This window comes from Lynx rufus, unplaced genomic scaffold, assembly GCF_022079265.1.
Source record: "Lynx rufus isolate CCGP_SWC_20201006 ecotype Redwood Valley unplaced genomic scaffold, mLynRuf1.p SCAF_3, whole genome shotgun sequence".
In the NCBI taxonomy this organism is placed as follows: Eukaryota; Metazoa; Chordata; class Mammalia; order Carnivora; family Felidae; genus Lynx; species Lynx rufus.
Genome location: NW_025814845.1, coordinates 64989486 through 65008188, shown reverse-complemented (window position 1 = coordinate 65008188; position 18703 = coordinate 64989486). Strand labels below are relative to the sequence as shown.

Here is an 18703-nt window from a genome sequence, read left to right as displayed (position 1 = left end):
ATGGCTCAGAGCCTGGAGCCTGTTTCCGGTTCTGTGTCTCCCTCTCTCTCTGCCCCTCCCCCGTTCATGCTCTGTCTCTCTCTGTCCCAAAAATAAATAAACGTTGAAAAAAAAAAAAAACATTTAAAAAGAGTAATGTACTTAATGCAATGTACTTTAAAATATATACGTATCTGTATACACGCATATATATTTTTATTTATTTATTTTAAAAAATTTTAATGTTTATTTATTTTTGAGAAAGAGAGACAAAGCGTGAGCAGGGGAGGGGCAGTGAGAGGGGGAGACAGAATCCGAAGCAGGCTCCATCAGCAGAGAGCCCAATGTGGAGCTCAAACCCACGAACCGTGAGATCATGACCTGAGCCGAAGTCAGACGCTTAACCGACTGAGCCACCCAGGCGCCCCTATTTTTATATTTTTTAAGTTTTATTTATTTTGAGAGAAAGAGAGTACGTGTGTTGCAGAGGGGCAGAGGAAGAGGGAGAGAGAGAATCCCATGCTTGTCAAAAGAGGAAACACTAGCACTTTGGAAATAAGATTACTAAGGATCATCTAGGGAAACCAAAAAATTCTGAAGCCTTTGTCATAGCTCGGTAACCCTCAGGCGACTGGCAGAAGAAAATGAAAATCCTCTCTGAAAGATTACATTCTAAGCGTCCAAATGTTTCTAAAAGTATATTTTTAAATAACTTGCCCAACAAAGATTACAAGGCACATGACAATATGAACTAGAATCAACAAAAGCAATAGACAATAGCAACAAGCAGGGACTCCAGGTACTGGAGCTATCAGAAAGACTGTAGTACAATTATATGTTTACAAAGATAAACTCAAGCTTTAAAGTTTCAGCAAGTGTGGAAGTTGAGAAACTCAACAGAAGACCATAGAGGAAGGGAAAGAAAAAAAATAATTACAGAAAGGGAGGCCAACCATAAGAGACTCTTAAGTACATAGAACAAACTAAGGGTTGATGGGGAGTGGGTGAGGTGGGGAAAATGGGTGATAGGCATTAAGAAGGGCACTTGTTGGGATGAGCGCCAGGTGTTGTAAGTTATGAATCACAGGAATCTATTCCTGAGCCAAGAACACATTGTACACACTGTATGTTAGCTAACTTGACAATAAACTATTAAAAAAAAAAGTTTCAGCAAGAAACTGAAAACCATAAAAAGTGTCATTTGAAAAGAGAACCACTGGGATGCCTGGCTGGCTCAGACTCTCAATCTCAGGGTGGTAAGTTCAAGCCCTGTGTTGGGCGTGGGGCCTACTTAGAACAAAAACTTTTAAAAACTGGACGCCCAGGTGGCTCAGTCGGTTAAGTGTCCGACTTTGGCTCAGGTCACAACCTTGTGGTTTGTGAGTTCAAGCCCTGCACTGGGTTCTCTGCTGTGAGTGCAGGGCTGGCTTCAGATCCTATTTCCCTCTCTCTGTCTGCCCCTCCACTTGCACTCTTTCTTTCTCTCTCTCAAAAATAAATAAATAAACATTAAAAATTTTTTAAATATATTTAAAAGAAAAAGGAACCACCAAAAACTATAGAATTAAAAAATACTATAACCAAGCTTAAATATTCAATGATGATCTGAAGAGCAGATGACACTTTTTAAGAAATGATAAACTAGGAGCAGGTCAGAAAAATCTACCCAGAATTAGGGGCGCCTGGGTGGCTCAGTCGGTTAAGCATCCAACTTTGGCTCAGGTCACGATCTCACAGTCTGTGGGTTCAAGTCCCGTGTCGGGCTTTGTGCTGACAGCTCAGAGCCTGGAGCCTGCTTCAGATTCTGTGTCTCCCTCTGTCTCTTCCCCACCCACATGTTCTGTCTCTCTCTCCTTCAAAAAATAAACATTTAAACTGAGCATTGATGGGGAGTGGGAGGGAGAAGGGGTGGGTGATGGGTATTGAGGAGGGTACCTTTTGGGATGAGCACTGGGTGTTGTACGGAAACCAATTTGACAATAAATTTCATATATTGGAAAAAAAAACATTTAAAAAATTTAAAAAATAAAAGAAAATTAAAAAATAAAAGAAAAATCTACCCAGAATAAAGCACTGAAATGGTAAGTACAGAAGACAGAGTAACAGACGTAAAGGTCCTAGTAAGAGGGCCTAACTAAGAGGGATTTCACTGAAGTCCTAGAGAAGTAAAACAGAATGGGACACAGGCAACATGTGAAGATATATAGCTGATGGGGCGCCTGGGTGGCTCAGTTGGTTAAGCGGCCGACTTCAGCTCAGGTCACGATCTCGCGGTCCGTGAGTTCGAGCCCCGCGTCAGGCTCTGGGCTGATGGCTCAGAGCCTGGAGCTTGCTTCCGATTCTGTGTCTCCCTCTCTCTCTGCCCCTCCCCCATTCATGCTCTGTCTCTCTCTGTCTCAAAAATAAAAATAAAACGTTAAAAAAAAATTAAAAAAAAAAAGATATATAGCTGAAACATCTCAGGACCATGAAAAGAATCTAATCTATCCGATTCAACAACTGCAATGAAGCACAGCCAGGGTAATGCAATATTTACAAACAAAAACAAAACAAACACCACAATTCTTTAAAAAAATTTTTTTTATTTTTATTTATTTTTGAAAGAGAATGAGAGAAAGTGTGAGCGGGGGAGGGGCAGAGAGATAGGGAGACACAGAATCTGAAGCAGGCTCTGAGGGCTGAGCTGTCAGCACAGAACCTGACACAGGGCTCGAACTCACAAACGGCAAGATCATGACCTGAGGTGGTAGGATGCTTAACCAACTGAGCCACCCAGGAGCCCAAAACACAATCCTTTCACCTCCTGTATCTATGCCCTCTTGGAATGTGAGTTTGTAGCTCTTCACATCAAGAGGTAGAGCTTTTTTCCCCACCCTTTGATCTTGGCTTGTTTTGATTAATAGAATTTGATAGAAGTGAAGTGCTTGTTCTGAACCTAGACAGACCTCAAGAGGTCTTGTATGTATCCTTTTCTCTTGGAACACTGCTGTGGCCACATGAACAAGCTCAGGCTAACATACTGGATAATGAAATATGTAGCCCAGTCACCTCCACTGCCCCAGCCAACAGACCGAAGCAGCACTGCCTACCTGCCCTGCAGCTGACTACAGACACATGTAGGAGCTCATGTGGAACCCAGACCATGTGGAACAGAGAACCATCCAGCTGGGCCCAGCCCAAACTGCCAACCAAATTAATTATAAGGAAAGTAAATGACTGTTGTTTTAATCCACTAAGTTTTAGAGTGGTTTATTTCACAGCAAAAGCCAAATGACAGATAAATATTAAAACAAATCCACACATGGGGTGCCTGGGTGTCTCAGTCGGTTGAGTGGCCAACTCCAGCTCAGGTCATGCATGATCTCACAGCTCGTGAGTTCGAGCCCCACATCAGGCTCTGTGCTGACAGCTCAGAGCCTGGAGCCTGCTTCAGATTCTATGTCTCCCTCTCTCTCTGCCCCTCCCCTGCTCGCACTCTCTCTCTCTCTCTCTCTCTCTCTCAAAAATAAACATTAAAAATTTTCTTAAATAAATAAAAAATAAAATAAAACAAATCCACACAGATATATCATAAAGATGTTTCAGAAAATTAAACACAAAATCTCAAAAACAGGTAAGTGCTAATATACTTAGAAGGAATAATTTCCTAAATGAGGTTGATCTTTAAGCATTCTAAATATTTCAACATAGTGTCAAGTGGGAAAGAGTAGAGGCAGACAGGTATTCTAGGCCCCCCCCCAAAAAAAATCACTACCTAAAATGTAGTCCAGTTTGGGGAAAATAATATAAGTCCAAAAGGTACATGTGTTTAGAGTTTAGGGCTATGAGCCAAACAGATAGGATATATCATGGCCTTGCCACTAGCTATGTGGCCTCGAGCATACTTCACCTCTGTACTTCAGTTTTCTCATATGTAATGTAAATATTACTTGTTAAGGATTAAAATATGTAAGCAAAGATGTAAACAAACATAACACTATATGATAAGGAACTTCACTCTTGAGATGGGAACCACTAAAACTTGTATGTGGGAATAACAGAGAACCAGAGAATCTGAGTTACAAGGGGCCCTGGAGATTAAACAGTCTATCCTCCAATATGTGTGTGTGTCCTCCATTTTTTCACATTTTTTTTTTAATGTCTACTTATTTTTTGAGAGAGAGTGAGAGGACGAAAGGGACAGGGGCAGAGAGAGGGGGACAGACAGGATCTGACGTGGGCTCTGCACTGTCAGCAGAGAGCCCAATGCGGGCTGGAACTCATGAAAGGCGAGATCATGACCTGAGCCGAAGTTAAGATGCTTAACTGAGCCACCCAGGTGCCCCATTTTTTGACATTTCTATTCCACTCTATTATTAGAAAGTTCTAATCCAAAGTCTACCTCTGTAAGATAGAGGAGTCTATTTTCTTTTCTGCAAAATAGCCTTTCTAATAGTCAAAGAAAGCTAAAAGGTCTCCCGTTACTCTCTTTTCTCTAGGCTAACAGCTTCTTGTAAAATGAAATGTTTAGACTCCAAAGGCTTGCTATCCTCTTCTGGGTACCTTCCTTATAGAGAACTGAGAAGAAGGAAAAAAAAGGCCCTATTCTACAGAATTAACTGAACAAAGACCTATAATCTGTAAGATCATACTTGTCCTCAAAGAGATCACATTCCAACTGAAAAAGCAGACAAGTAAACAAACAAGTGCTATGGTAGAAGTAAAAATTGTCTGCCACTGGGCTAACAGCAACTAACCAGGTACTCTGTGAGGGTAGTTATGAATGTGTGTTGGTGGCTGTTTAGAGAAGGCTTTTTGGAAGAAATAACATTGCAACTGAGTTTCAAAGAACTAGTAGGTTTTAGCCAAGTAAATAAGACAGGCTATCACAACAGCTACCTATTCAAATGCTCCCTCTTCAAGGTTCTCCTCTTCTAAAGCTTTGTATGAGGATAATGAACACAATGTATAATACGTAGAGAAGCAATTTATAAAATCTGCAAAAATGAAATCTCGTACGGCTAATTTCTTGCATCGACTTTAGAATGTTCTGTTAATTCATGGTTATGAGAAAGCATTTTTTTGTTGTTGTTGTTTATTTACTTTTGAGAGACCGAGAGACAGACAGACAGACAGACAGGCATGAGTGGAGGAGGGGCAGAGACAGAGGGAGACACAGAACCCATGAGATCATGACCTGAGCCGAAGCTGGACGCTCAACCGACTGAGCCACCCAGGCGTCCCTTGAGAAGGCATTTCTTACTGAAGATTGGACAAGAAAAGACATATAGGCAAGTAGGTTAAAAATAAGCTTTTTAGAGTAGACAAACCTGGGTTCAAATATAAGCTCTACACCTTTCTAGCTATTCAATGATTCAACCCAATACTTATTAAAGGACTATTCTGTTACAGATACTCTGCTAATTGCTGGGAATACACAGTATCAGTATTTTAGAAGCAAATGTACTCTGCCATTCCTTAACAAGGATTCCTCTGTCATTCAATTCCTAACATAAATCCTAAAACTACTGACAGATTTCAAGAGTGTTTTCCTCATAGACATGTAGCTGGCAGAACTGTTTTGTTATGAAAATAATTATCCTGACATGTTCTTGTCCATGAAGGACCAGATATACCTGCAGGCAAGGCCAAGACTTTCCTCAGAAAGCACTGGCTATGAGTTATCAAGCACATTATTTATTTTATTTTCATAATAACCTCATCTGGTAGATGGTTAGAGTAATGGCCTCTAATGAATCATACTCCCATCTGCCCATGCCCCTTTGCAATGTAACTTGGCTACTCCTCCCATAAAGAGGTAGACTCCATCTCTCCTTCCCTTGAATCTGGGAGGGTCATGTGACTTACTTTGACCTGTTTTAGAGAACTGACATTATGAGATTTCCAAGGCTCGCCTTAAGAAGTCTAGCAACTACCACTCTCACCCTTCTGGAACACTCCCATGGCTCTGTAAGGAACCACTGAATAAGAGACCACACAGAGAAACACAGTCAGCCAACAGCCTGATATATATGAGTTCATTTTAATTCCACCAGCCCCAACTGAGCTGCCAGCTGACTCTGCACCTGTATGAGTAAGCCTAGATCTGGACCAGCAAAACAATCCAGTCAACCCAAAGAATCCTGAAAAATAAGAACTGTTTCACACCACTAAGTTTTTGGTTTGTTACATAGTAATAAACAACTAAAGTACCCTATAAGATAGGTACTACTGTTTATCCCCAATTCAGAGCTGAGGAAGTGGATTCTTAGGTTAAGTTTCAGAATCCTGCGAATACTTGAAAAACGGTATGTCTTCCGATAAATAATGTACTTCGTGTTCTTCAACATAACAAAAAAGAAAGCAAGCATGGGGGGAAATATAAGCTGAGCATGGTGAAAAATATATGCTTATTTGACTTTCACTCAAATCTGTGAAAACTGCAAGTGAAAAGGATTAAGCCAGGAAGACACATTCAACTTATTTACAACTCATGGAATAAGTCAATATATGTATTGACTAACTGCTTTATAATAATAATAGTACCAATGACAATCTTGTGGCACTAGGCATCAGATACTGCTCTAAGTGTATGTGTGATATAAGTGTATATACATATACATACTCATTTTGTCCTCAGACAAGAATAAGTCATATTATCCTCATTTTCATGAGGAGGAAACTGCGGTACACAGTAGTTAAACCCAAGATACATAGCTAAATTTCCCATTGATAAAACTAGATTACATATACCACCAGAGAAAAGACAGCAGAGCCTACATAAAGCACAGTCAAGGTTTCAACGGCCAGGTTAGAGCAGGTGTATCCCATTAATATAGATCAATGTGATCTCAGCTGTCAGAATGTAAATATTACCATTAACTTGAGACTCAAACTTTAAACAGAATGCAAGTTCATTAGAAAAGAACGGTGCTACATAATCTACAAAGAGAAAAGGGGCAATATCTATCTATCTATCTATCTATCTATCTATCTATCTATCTATCTAAAGAGAAAAAGGGCAATATCTACCTACCTACCTAAGATTAACACTACTGAATAACTGCTTCATGACAGGCACATGTCACAAATTTTAATGTGGAGTGGACCTAAACCTTCACCATAAAGTCCAAGAAATTCCTAAATAATTCAGATTTCTGCAAACATCACGAATCTAGACATCCTGACCGACGTAGTGAGGACTTTCCTACGTGGCCCTGTTCAGAGTTGGTGGTGCAGAGAACCTAAAACACAAGGACTCACAGAAGATGGTCCAAGTGGTTCTGATCATGATACCGGCCATACCTCCTCAGCTCCCGCCAGCCTCAAGAAGCCATCTCCTAGAAAACTCATCAAAATCCCAGAATATAATTTTCTCTCAATCAAAAAAGAAAAAAAAAGGGGGGGGGGTCCAAAGAGAGACCAGAATTTGGTGTGATAGGCCAGCAGCAATGGAAAGAGGCACCAAGGAAGGCTAAGAAGGCCGTGAGAGCAGTCGTCTCTCATACCGTGCTTAAGAAACCGGTAAGGAAGCTATCAAAGATAGAATATGTTGACAGTCACCCCAGGTCTGTTGCCCCAAGGGTTCCCTGCACCAGCTTTCTGCTGCTCCTAATATCTGCGTCCGCAGACGACCTCAGGCCCGCCCCCTTGGTCGTCAGGCCGGCTCCTGGCCTCACATTCCAAAGCCGCCATCAACCCAAGGAGAACAGGTCTGTGGGTTCCCTCTCCACCTCCCAGGCCCCTGGGAAATACTCACTTGCCCGCCAGATCTTTATGAGAGCCGCTCGAATTCATGAGCTGGGCCAAATCCTGCCGCACGGCTGCCGCCATCTTTCTTCCAGCTCAGCAGAGGCTATCGGGCCTCGCACCCCCAAAAAGAAAACGAGCGTAGTCCTCCAGAGTGCTGCTAGAGGGAACCTGAGGTGCCACAGAGTAGCGACTGTGTGGGCCAGAGCGTCCGCTATGAGAGCCGGCTCGAGGTCCGTCCCCAGAGCTGAATGACGCGAGGATCCACTCAAGACTGAGGCCCGCCCAGGATTCTCCCACGGGCTCAGGCTCGCACGCTCCCACTTAGGATTGGCGGATGAAGTTCAAAGGCGTGTGTTGCCTGTGCAACTCCAGTAAGTGCCGGGTAGCCAAAATTACCGCGTTGTCATCGAGTTCCGCATCTCACTTGTGGTTTACTGTTGTTCTTCGTTCTTCACGACAGTCCTAAACTTGTGCTAAAAACCGAATTATTTCTAATTCACCACGGAGTGGTACTGTTGTAAAATACAATAAAAACGTATATATTTCTTGTCCTATTTTGTACCCTTTATATAGGTTGATCATGCATCCCCGTTTGTCCAGGATGGTGCCATTTTCATCTGTTGTCCTGGAGTGATTATTAATAACACGCCCTTTCACTGTAGAAACTGTTCCATTTGGATGTCAAATCATATGGTCACCTATCTTCATATGTAATTGTATTAATTCCCCATGTATCCTTATAGAATTTCTTTCTGCAAATAAATATGTGTTTATCATTATTCCTCTTAATTTATTTCACTTTTTTTGGAGATGTTACCATGTATGTCCAGAGAGCTTCCTCATTATTTTTTTGAACCGGAGAGTATTACATATAATGAGGGGATGTCATAGTTTAATTTTTATAGCTAGACACTTAAGTTGTTTTTAATCAATCAGCCAGTGCTGTGGTAACTTCCTACCAACAATGTGTAGGAATGCAATTTTCTACAGCCTTGCCTACAAAGGATGTCAAACTTTTGAATTTTTGCCATCATGGTATGTGATAAATAGCATGTTCCCTCTATTCATTATGGGAAAGAAAAGAAGACCAGAACATGGAAATCCTTTAAGAAAGTAAAGTAGATATTGCCCACCTCAATTCAGATCTCAGGCTGTTGGCAAAAATTTAAGGAAAGTGGATATTGCCCACCTCAATTCAGATCTCAGGCCGTTGGCAAGAATTTAGTCATATAACCATGCTTGGCAACAGTGAGGCTGGAAATCTGATTTCCAGTTGGGCAGCCTTTTGCCTAAGAAAAAGAAAAAGATGAGTTTAAAGGGACAATCAGTGGCCTCTACTACAATCTGTCTCTCTGATCACCTAAACATCTGTGTGTATCTTTCTTGCAGTAAAACACTCTTACCCGTGAAGAAGAGAGATCAATTCTCTATTCAGTTTCAATACCAACCCAAAAAGCAGGATGTCTGATGATGCACAACCCTCTCCATCAGATTGGGATATGTCTTTTCATGGCCCAGAGCCATATGCACTATAAAACAAATTATCTGCCTCATGCCCATACATGTAATACAAAACAACAGTGGAACAGGAACAGGATAACCACAGTTAAAACTCAAAAAAAGTAAGAATGTGAAACTCATAGCAGTTACTTGTTCATAGCAATGGTGGAATCTTGGGCAGGAATTATGAATACTCATTACCCTAGTAGTAGAGTAAGTTCCTTGGGTAGAACCTGGTTCTGCTCTTTGAGAAGAGCTCCATTGTCCATTACACTCTGTGGGCCCCAGCTTTGCCCTACGAATACGAGTTAACTGGATGTTGGAGAATATTCCCTCTTTGGGGGAATGCCTTTGGACTTGGATCGAGAGCTTTTGTAGGCCAGGCTTTTCAGTATTACTTTTTTTAATGTAATTTAAAATTGAATATTTAGTAAACTCTGACTGCTTCCAGACAGTTTTCAGGTTCCAGGAACCACACCCACAGTTGTTTCTAGAAACAGTTGTTAAACGTGGCGTATTCCCTGGCTTCTACACTCGAACGATTCTTAACATCTTTTTAATGATGACAATCTTGAGATTATCTGAAGCAACAGGCTTAAGTGAAAAGAGAACTCTATTAATTTGATTTTTGCCTCAGTTTATCTTTGTTTTCTGTTGTTTTCTTGTTCATTTATGTTTGTGAAAAAGCCTTAATGGGCTATGGAAAATCTCTAAGCCAAGTCTTCTCTTCTGGTGTTTAGGGGTACCTAAGCAGTTGGCTTTTTCAACTTAGTGAAGCCCAAGAATTTCCAGACGTTCTATTTGCTTTTTAACCTGACTTCGAACTTTGTTTGTAATACCTTGCTGAAAGCAAAAAGGAGCCAAACACACAAACTGGTTCTTTCCATGTACCTCCCCTAGAGCTACAAGCTAGGCAGGGAAGTTGTCTGCCTTCCAGACTGCTCATTACCCCTGCCCAACCTCTAAGAGAATCTACATGTTTTTAGGTTTTATTTACAGCAGGGAGGAAAAACAAACAAGCACGGCACTGGAAACTTATTCTCTCTTTTCAGTTGCTTAGCAAGAAGTTAGCTAGGCACATCTGAATTAGCAAATCCTAGTTTTATGTCACTATGCAAAACCTTAGGTCCAAGCCAACACCTACTGAATCAAAGCTGTCAATATTAACAAAATCATCTAGTGATGCTTCCACATGAAAGTTTGGGTAACAGCGCTCTAGCTTAGATGTCCACACCACTAGATGAACTGTTTTCACTAAACTCTTGCATATTAATGGCTATCAAAGCCATTTCCCTGGCCAGGAAACTCCCATTTTTATATAACCAACTAGTTGGTCTCTACCCCCTCACAAATTCCCTACAGATATGCAGAAGAAGTCATCCTGGGATCCTATTCCTGGTGCTTTTTCTACTCTGTCCCATGTGCCCAGCTGAAATATGCCTTGCTATAGGAGGAAGAAAAAAAAAAAGCATAGGTGATTGCATATGTTCTGCTGTTTTCTGAGCACCCATATTTACTCTACATTTATTCCACATGTTGCTAACACTGTGTGACAAAATTATTCTAGAGTCATCTTGTGTGTTTCCTAGTCTAGACTCAGAATCAATTGTTTCACCAAGAAGTCCTTGTTCCTTTAGTTCCTTTTAGGAATGATATTTACAGATAACAATCTGAGTGCTAGGGTGCTCATTGCTACTGTCTTGGACATTTGGAACCTTTTCATAGGACAGAACTAGGAAATATATACATATTTTAAGAATAAAATAAGTCAGGAGTTCATACTGATACTTCCAATTTAGGTGATTTTACTTAACCTCTTCTGTATTACATCTATATCTCCTTACTTCCACATCCAGAATCCTGGTTCACAAGTACACAGATTACAGAATCAGAATATTCCAAAATTATTCATTTCATTCCCTCCTGATTGTACACACAACAACTTTGGCATAGCAATACTAATATTACCATCCCCAATATGATTGCTGAAGAATTCAGCATTTTCCTGCTATTTCTCTCCCATTTACTCTCATTTTTCATAATTGGACTATATCTATATTGTGAGCCCCCAGAGCTATTACAAAATATATTTTCTTCCTCTTAGTCCTCATTTAGTCTTAGTTCTGTAAGTAATACACATGTAATGCTCACTGTCGGCTCTCATATTGAAACCTCTCTAGTTGTTTTAGTTGATGGAAGCTAGTTCTTTAATAGGTTTCTCAGGAAGGGCTTCTGGAAAACATAATTTTGAATGTTCTTGTGTGTTGGAAACATCTTGTGCCTTTCATGTTTGAAAAATCAGTTTTGTTAGATATAATAATCCTTGACTCACTTTTCTTGAGAATCTGCAGTGTGGTGTTCCATTTTCTCATGACCTAAAGCATTGCTGAAAAATATCTCATGAGAGTTTAATTTTCTTTTCCTTGTAAGTCACCTGCTATTTTTGCCTAGATGCCCTCCAATTTTTTCCCCTTTAACATCAAGTAATTTTACTAAACCAAGGTTTGGTGTTAGTCATTCTGGGTCAATATTCTTCAGTATACAGTGTGCTCTTTCAGTAGTTTCAGTATTCAATTTTTCAATAACATTATCTATAATTATACTTTTTGTACTTGTTCTATTCCTTTGGCTTCTTTTCTTGGGCACTACTATTGTCTTTATGTTAGATCATCTTTACCTCTTTTAATGTTAGTCACTTTTCATCAAAATCTTTTTATTTTTTCACATTTTTTGATTAATTTTTTTCTTTTCATTCTATTTCTCTTAAAGCATTATCTGTCACTTCTATTTACTCCTCGTTTCCTACGAATTGAGTCTTCATTTCTAAAATGATGTTTTTTACTTCTAATTCTTACCTGAGTTCTGCCGCTCATTCTGGGTGTTCCATTTCTTATTATGCTGTTCTGTCATGTCCTGCATCATTTCTTTTCAATTTAACTAGTGTGAAAAGTGTATTAAAGCTCGTCTTCTTTTCAACTTAACTGGTGATTACCTTCCCTTTTCTGACAATCACTATCACTTTTTCTTTAACAATATATGAGGACAGGTTTTTAGCCCTATCCTTGCTTCTGGACGCTTTAGTCCCCCATTGCCTCTGTAAAGGCATTTACCTCAGTAAATGAGATGCATAGAATATTTTTATTTCCACATCCTTTGCTTCTAGTTGAGACCTTGAGAATATACTGACTTCTGGCCCTTCCACCCTTACTGAATTCCTTAGTTGCACTGAGATAGGTTGGCACTTTGTTCCACTTCAGCAAGTACTTGCTTTTCCTTTGCAGTATGTCTCCCCTGTTTTAGGAATCACTAATTTAACACTTGTGCTATTAATTCCCAGTTTCATTGTCATTTTTCTCTTACATTACTATATAAATTCAAACTAAATTAATCATTACAGATTCCCCTTCTCTTCATCTGCCCTGTCTTGATAGGAGGTTTCTGCTCTGATTGTTTTGTTGTTTGGTAGTGCTCCCTCTTTAAAGTTTTTTTATGTTTCTTCATTTTTGAGAGACAGAATGCAAGCAGGGGAGGGGCAGAGAGAGAGGGGGACACAGAATCCAATGCAGGCTCCAGGCTCTGAACTGTCAGCACAGAGCTGGGCTCAAACCCACGAACCATGAGATCATGACGTGAGCCGAAGTCAGACACTTAACTGACTGAGACACCTAGGTGCCCCTGGTAGTGCTCACTCTTCACTGATACCTCAGAGGCTGTGCATGGGTAATCTATTTGTGAATCTGTGCATATTCACAAATATCTATCATCTTGATGGTTGAATGGGATTTGGGCTGTGCTACTGTCCTTTTCCCTCAGCAACCTTAGAAATGTTACTCCACAGTCTTTCAGTTTCCAGGATTTCACATGAGAAGTCCAATGCTAGTGATTTCTCTCCCTCTCCTCCTCTCCCTCCTTCCTTCCTCCCTCCCTCTTCTCTCCATTCTCATTCTCTTTCTTCTCTTTGAGAGACTGAGTATGCAAACAGACAATGACAAGACCATATGTAAAAATAAAACTGACCTGGGGCGCCTGGGTGGTTCAATTGGTTAAGCATCCGACTCTTGATCTTGGCTCAGGTCATGATCTCACAGTTGGTGAATTCAAGCCCCACATCAGGCTCTGTGCTAACAGTGTGGAGCCTGCTTGGGATTCTCTCTCTCCCTCTCTCCCTGCACCTTTCCTGCTCATGCTCTTATGTTCGCTCTCTCTCTCTCTCTCTCTCTCTTTCAAAATAAAATAAATAAACTTTAAAAAATAAATAAATAAAACTGACAAAGTAGTCTTCAGCAACCAGTCCAGGAAAGCAACTCACCATCTGCAGCCACCATCCCAGGAAGCCAAACAACTGTAGTTATCAGCCCCCAATGGCCACCACTTGATTAATTACTGACAGCTTCCCTAATTTTTGCCCCAACCAGGGAAAGCCAAATACACTCCCCTAACCAAATATGTAGGATACCCCACTTCTAGGTAGCTTCCGACAGCTCCCCCATGCCAACAACCTCAATCAGGGCATACCTGAATTCCCTTTTCCCACTATAAAGCTTTCCATTCCTCTGCCTGCCTTTGAGTCTCTGTCAAACACAAGTGATGGTGTCTCAAATTTCTTGCTATAGAAGTTCTGAATTAATAGGCTTTGATTGTTCTCATTTGGCTTTATTTCTGCACCTTTCTTCTCCTTCTCCCTCTTTTTTTCTCCTCTTCTTCCTCTTTTTCCCCACTCCTCCTCCTCCTCCCCCAGCCCCACAGTCTCCTTTGTTCTAAGTAACTTGTTCTTTCCACCTAAAAGTTTTAAAAGATCTTTTCTTTATAGGAATTTTCCTCAGATATGCCTAAATGTGTCTTATCTCATTGACATTACCTGGAACTCAGTGACCCCTTTCATCTGCAGACGCACATGTATCTTTAGGTCAGGGAAATTTTCTATTATTATTTGTTTAATTATTACCTCTCTTTATCTGTTCCTTTCTCTCCTTCTGCAATTCCAACAGTCATATTTCAGGTCTTTAGGATGTATCTTCAAAGTAATGTGCCTTTTACATCATAATTTCTCTCTTTATATTTTTTTGCTCTGTGTTTTGAGATATCCTTTCCACTTTTCAGGCCACTTAGCAAGATTCAATCATTCTTCAGTGTATCATCAGTTTTGTGTTTTTAAAATCATGATTTCCATTTGTTTACTTGTGTAAAAATGTTATAGCTGCTTTATTTATAATAGCCTCAGGGGAAAACAACACAAATGATCATCACAAGGAAAGTGGATGGAGAAACTGTGGCATATGCATTCAATAGAATACCGCTCAGCATTAGAAGGGAAAAAACTACAGATATGTGCACGAACATGAATGAATCTCAAAACATTATACCGAGTGAAAGAAATCAAACCTCAAAAAGTGAATATAATAGGAGTCCCTCTACATGAAGTTCTTTTTTTTTTTTTAAATCCAAACCAGGCTCCAGGCTCCAAGCTGTCAGCAAAGAGCCCAACACAGGGCTTGAAGTCACAAACCATGAGATCATGACCTGAGCCAAAGTCAGACACTTAACCAACTGAGCCACCGAGGCACCCCTGAGGTTCTAAGTCAAACAAAACTAATCTGTGGTGATAGAGACTCAGAAATTACCTAGGAAGGAGGAAATAAAAAAAAATGGTGATTTACTGGGGAAGTAGCAGGAGGTGGTGGAAATATTCTATATGTTTATAGAGGTATGGGTTATGTGGGTGGTATGGTATGGATTTATCAAAGTTTATCACACTGTACACTTATGATCTATGCATTTTATTGAATGTGGAACCTCAATTTAAAAAGGGAATAAAATGGTTTTTGTTCAATAGTCTTGTGTGTGTATTGAATTTAGTCTTCTTGAGGGCTTTTATTTATGTATTTATATATTTATTTATGGTTTAAGATGTCTTTGGTCTTCTCCAGCAGTTTCAAAAGCTAGTGCTATATCAGCTTCAAAGGAAGAGAAGTTTCAGTGCAACAATTCTGCTTCCTCAACGCTCCTCTTTGTCAGAATGACCCAGCAAGTCCATTTTATTTCCTTTTTTTTTTGAAAATTTATCTCATTTTATTATATTTTTAATTGAAGTATAATTAACATGGCATTATATTACTTTCAGGTATATAATACAGTGATTCACAGTTCTACATATTACTCAGCACTCATCACAGTGAGTGTGCTCTTAATCCCCATTATCTATTTCACACATCCCCCTCACCCACCTCTCCCCTCTAGCAACCACCAGGTTGTTCTCTGTGTTTAAGAGTCTGTTCTGTTTATCTATATTTTCTTTATTTGTTTTCTTTCTTAAATTCCACATAAGAGTGAAGTCATATGCTATTTGTTTTTCTCTGACTTCTTTCACTTAGCATTATACCCTCTAGGTCCATCCATGTTGTTGCAAATGGCAAGATCTCATTCTTTTTTATGGCTGAGTAATATTCTATTGCGCATATATATATATATCTCCCACATCTTCTTTATCCTCTCATCTATCAGTGAACACCTGGGCGGCTTCCATATGTTGACTATTGTAAGTAATGCTGCAATAAACATAGAGGTGCGTTTATCTTTTTGAATTAGTGTTTTTGTTTTCTTTTGGAAAATACCCAGTAGCGGAATTACTAGATCATATGGTAATTCTATTTTTAATTTTTTGAGGAATCCCTGTACTGTTTTCCACAGTGGCTGTACCAATTTGCATTCCCATCAACAGTGCATGAGGGTTCCTTTTTTCTCCACATCCTTACCAACACTTGGTATCTCTTGTCTCCCAAGCCCCATCTCCAATTAAAAAACAAATCTGGGAGCACTTGGGTGGCTCAGTAGGTTAAGTGTCTGACTTTGGCTCAGGTTATGATCTTGTGGTCTGTGATTTCAAGCCCATGTCAAGCTCTGTGCTGACAGCTCAGAGCCTAGAGCTGCTTCGGATTCTGTGTCTCCCTCTCTCTCGGTCCCTCCCCTGCTCGCGCTCTGTCTCTCTCTGTCTCTCTTTCAAAAATAAATAAATATTTAAAAAAAGAAAAAGTTTCTAGTCTCTCTAATGGCAAAATTTTTCTTCCTCTATTAGGTGGAAGATGAGCACATTTCTTCAAACACATTAAACTCTGGGTCCAGATCCAAATGAGCAAGGCCAAGAGACTGGTAGCACTTTGCTGTCTGTGTGAGCCCTTCTTTCAAGTTCCTATATCCTGTCTTGCGATGTGCCTTTTCTCAGGATGACGAACACTGGAAGTACTTCCTTCAAGGGTAAAGCCCACTCGTAACACTAGGGATGGTTACACCCCTAGCAAGACAAGTTCTGGCATATCCGCAGGGGATATGTTCTAAGCCTCCTGGTAGATGCCTGAAACTGCAGATAGTACTATACCCTACATACACTATGCTTTTTCTTGTACATACATACCTATGATAAAGTTTAGTTTATAGTCACAGTAAGAGATTAACAATAGCTAATAATAAAATAGAAAAATTATAGCAATATACTGTAATACATATATAAAAGTATATGAATGTAGTCTCAAAATATTGTACTGTACTCACCTACTTGTGATGGTGTGAGATGATAAAATGCCTACATAATAAGATAAAAGTGAGGTGAGTGATGTAGGCATTGTGATTTAGCATTAGGGTTAGGCTGCTACTGACCTTCTGATGACATGTCAGAAGGAAGATGTCTATTTCTGGACCCAAGTTGACTTCAGGTAACTGAAAATCAGAATGTGAAACGACAGATAACTTGGGGGACATTGTTATCAATATTAAAGATCACAGCATTACAGAGAATCCTCTACTTCTATCCTTTTAATTATGTAAAAAAATAACTATTATAGAGGCAAATAAATCTTGTTGCCAGAGGAAAAGTAATTGAACACTGCCTACCACCAACAGATGATTTTATTGGTTCATTTTTAACTTTTAGGTGGTTTGACATTATCAATCACTTCATGCATCATATGTGAAAAAACTTAGGGTGTGTTCAAAGTGATACTGATCTATATTCCCTTATTAGAAATCACTGAGTATCAACGTATTTTGGAACTGAGGACATTTTGGACTTAAGAACATGTATACATAATTTTAAAAACTTTTTCTTTTAAAACCAACTTTAAGGGGTATAATTGACATATAATAAATTGTATCCATTTTAAGAATACTTAGTGAGTTTAGGCAGTTGTATACCCTCATGCAACCACCACAGCCAAGGTCAAAAACATCCCATCATTCCAGAAAAGTTCCTTTCAACCCCTTGGGCCATAATGAGACCCCATAATCAAACACATTCATATTTCTGCACTGGCATATATGTATACTTACACTAAATGGTATAGAATACTAATACTTTATGTCATATTGGGCAGGTTTTTCTCCTGAGTTTTTCATAAGCTTTATAAAATAGTTTTCAAAAATTTTGGATGTTGAGGGGCACCTTGGTGGTTCAGTCAGTTAAGTGTCTGATTCTTGGTTTTGGTTCAGGTCATAATCTCACAGTTCATGAGTTTGAGCCCTGCACTGGGCTCCATGTTGACAGTGTGGAGCCTGCTTGGGATTCTCTCTCTCTCTCCCACTCTATCTGACTCTCTCCTGCTCCTTCTCTCTCTCTCCCTCTCTCAAAAATAAATAAATTTAAGCAATGAAAAAATTTTTGGATTTTGAAACTGTTGATAAGGGATTACAGATCTGTTTTTTTTTTGTTTGTTTTTTTTTTTTAATTTTTTTTTCAACGTTTTTTATTTATTTTTGGGACAGAGAGAGACAGAGCATGAATGGGGGAGGGGCAGAGAGAGAGGGAGACACAGACTCGGAAACAGGCTCCAGGCTCCGAGCCATCAGCCCAGAGCCCGACGCGGGGCTCGAACTCACGGACCGCGAGATCGTGACCTGGCTGAAGTCGGACGCTTAACCGACTGCGCCACCCAGGCGCCCCTCTTCGTGATTTTTTAAAAAAATGTTTATGTATTTATTTTGAGAGACAGGGAGAGAGAGTGGGGGAGGGGCTGAGAGAGGAAGAGAGCTTCCCAAGCAGGCTGCGCACCGTCAGCACAGAGCCTGATGAGGGGCTGGGTCTCACGAACCATGAGAACGTGACCTGAGATGAAATCAAGAGTCTGATGCTTGACCAACTGAACCACCCAGGCCCCCCTGTGATTGTTTTTAATAAGGACCACTTAGTCTCTTCTTTCCAGTATTCAAACGTCTATTTTCTTTTTTCTTATTTAGTTGCATTTAGCTAGGACACCCTAGAAAACATTACATAATAGCTGCTATAGCCCTGCATCCTTGTCTGGTCCCTGACTTTAATGTGAAAGCTTCCCCCATTTCACACTAAGGTATGATGTTACTATTTTCTGATGATTATCTCGATCCACTTAAAGAAATGTTCTTTTATTTCTAATTTACTATGAATTTTTAAAATTCAGAAATGGCTGTCGAATGTTATACAATGCATCCCTAAAGAACATCATTTGGCTTTTCTCCTTTAATAAATTGT

The 18703-nt window shown here is 39.9% G+C and overlaps 1 protein-coding gene across 2 annotated transcripts in view; it reads right to left on the bottom strand.

The window, feature by feature from the left end:
- COPS4 (COP9 signalosome subunit 4) overlaps positions 1–7965 on the bottom strand; it is a 44360-nt gene extending 36395 nt beyond the window's left edge. Inside the window, exon 1 of one of the 2 annotated variants that reach the window (XM_047091465.1) lies at positions 7718–7965. In XM_047091465.1, the coding sequence (XP_046947421.1) occupies positions 7718–7791 (74 nt within the window). In that variant the 5' untranslated portion in view covers positions 7792–7965. The remainder of the gene's footprint in view (positions 1–7717) is intronic. The other variant, XM_047091464.1, reaches the window with a different exon arrangement.
- Between the last annotated feature and the right edge of the window lie 10738 nt (positions 7966–18703).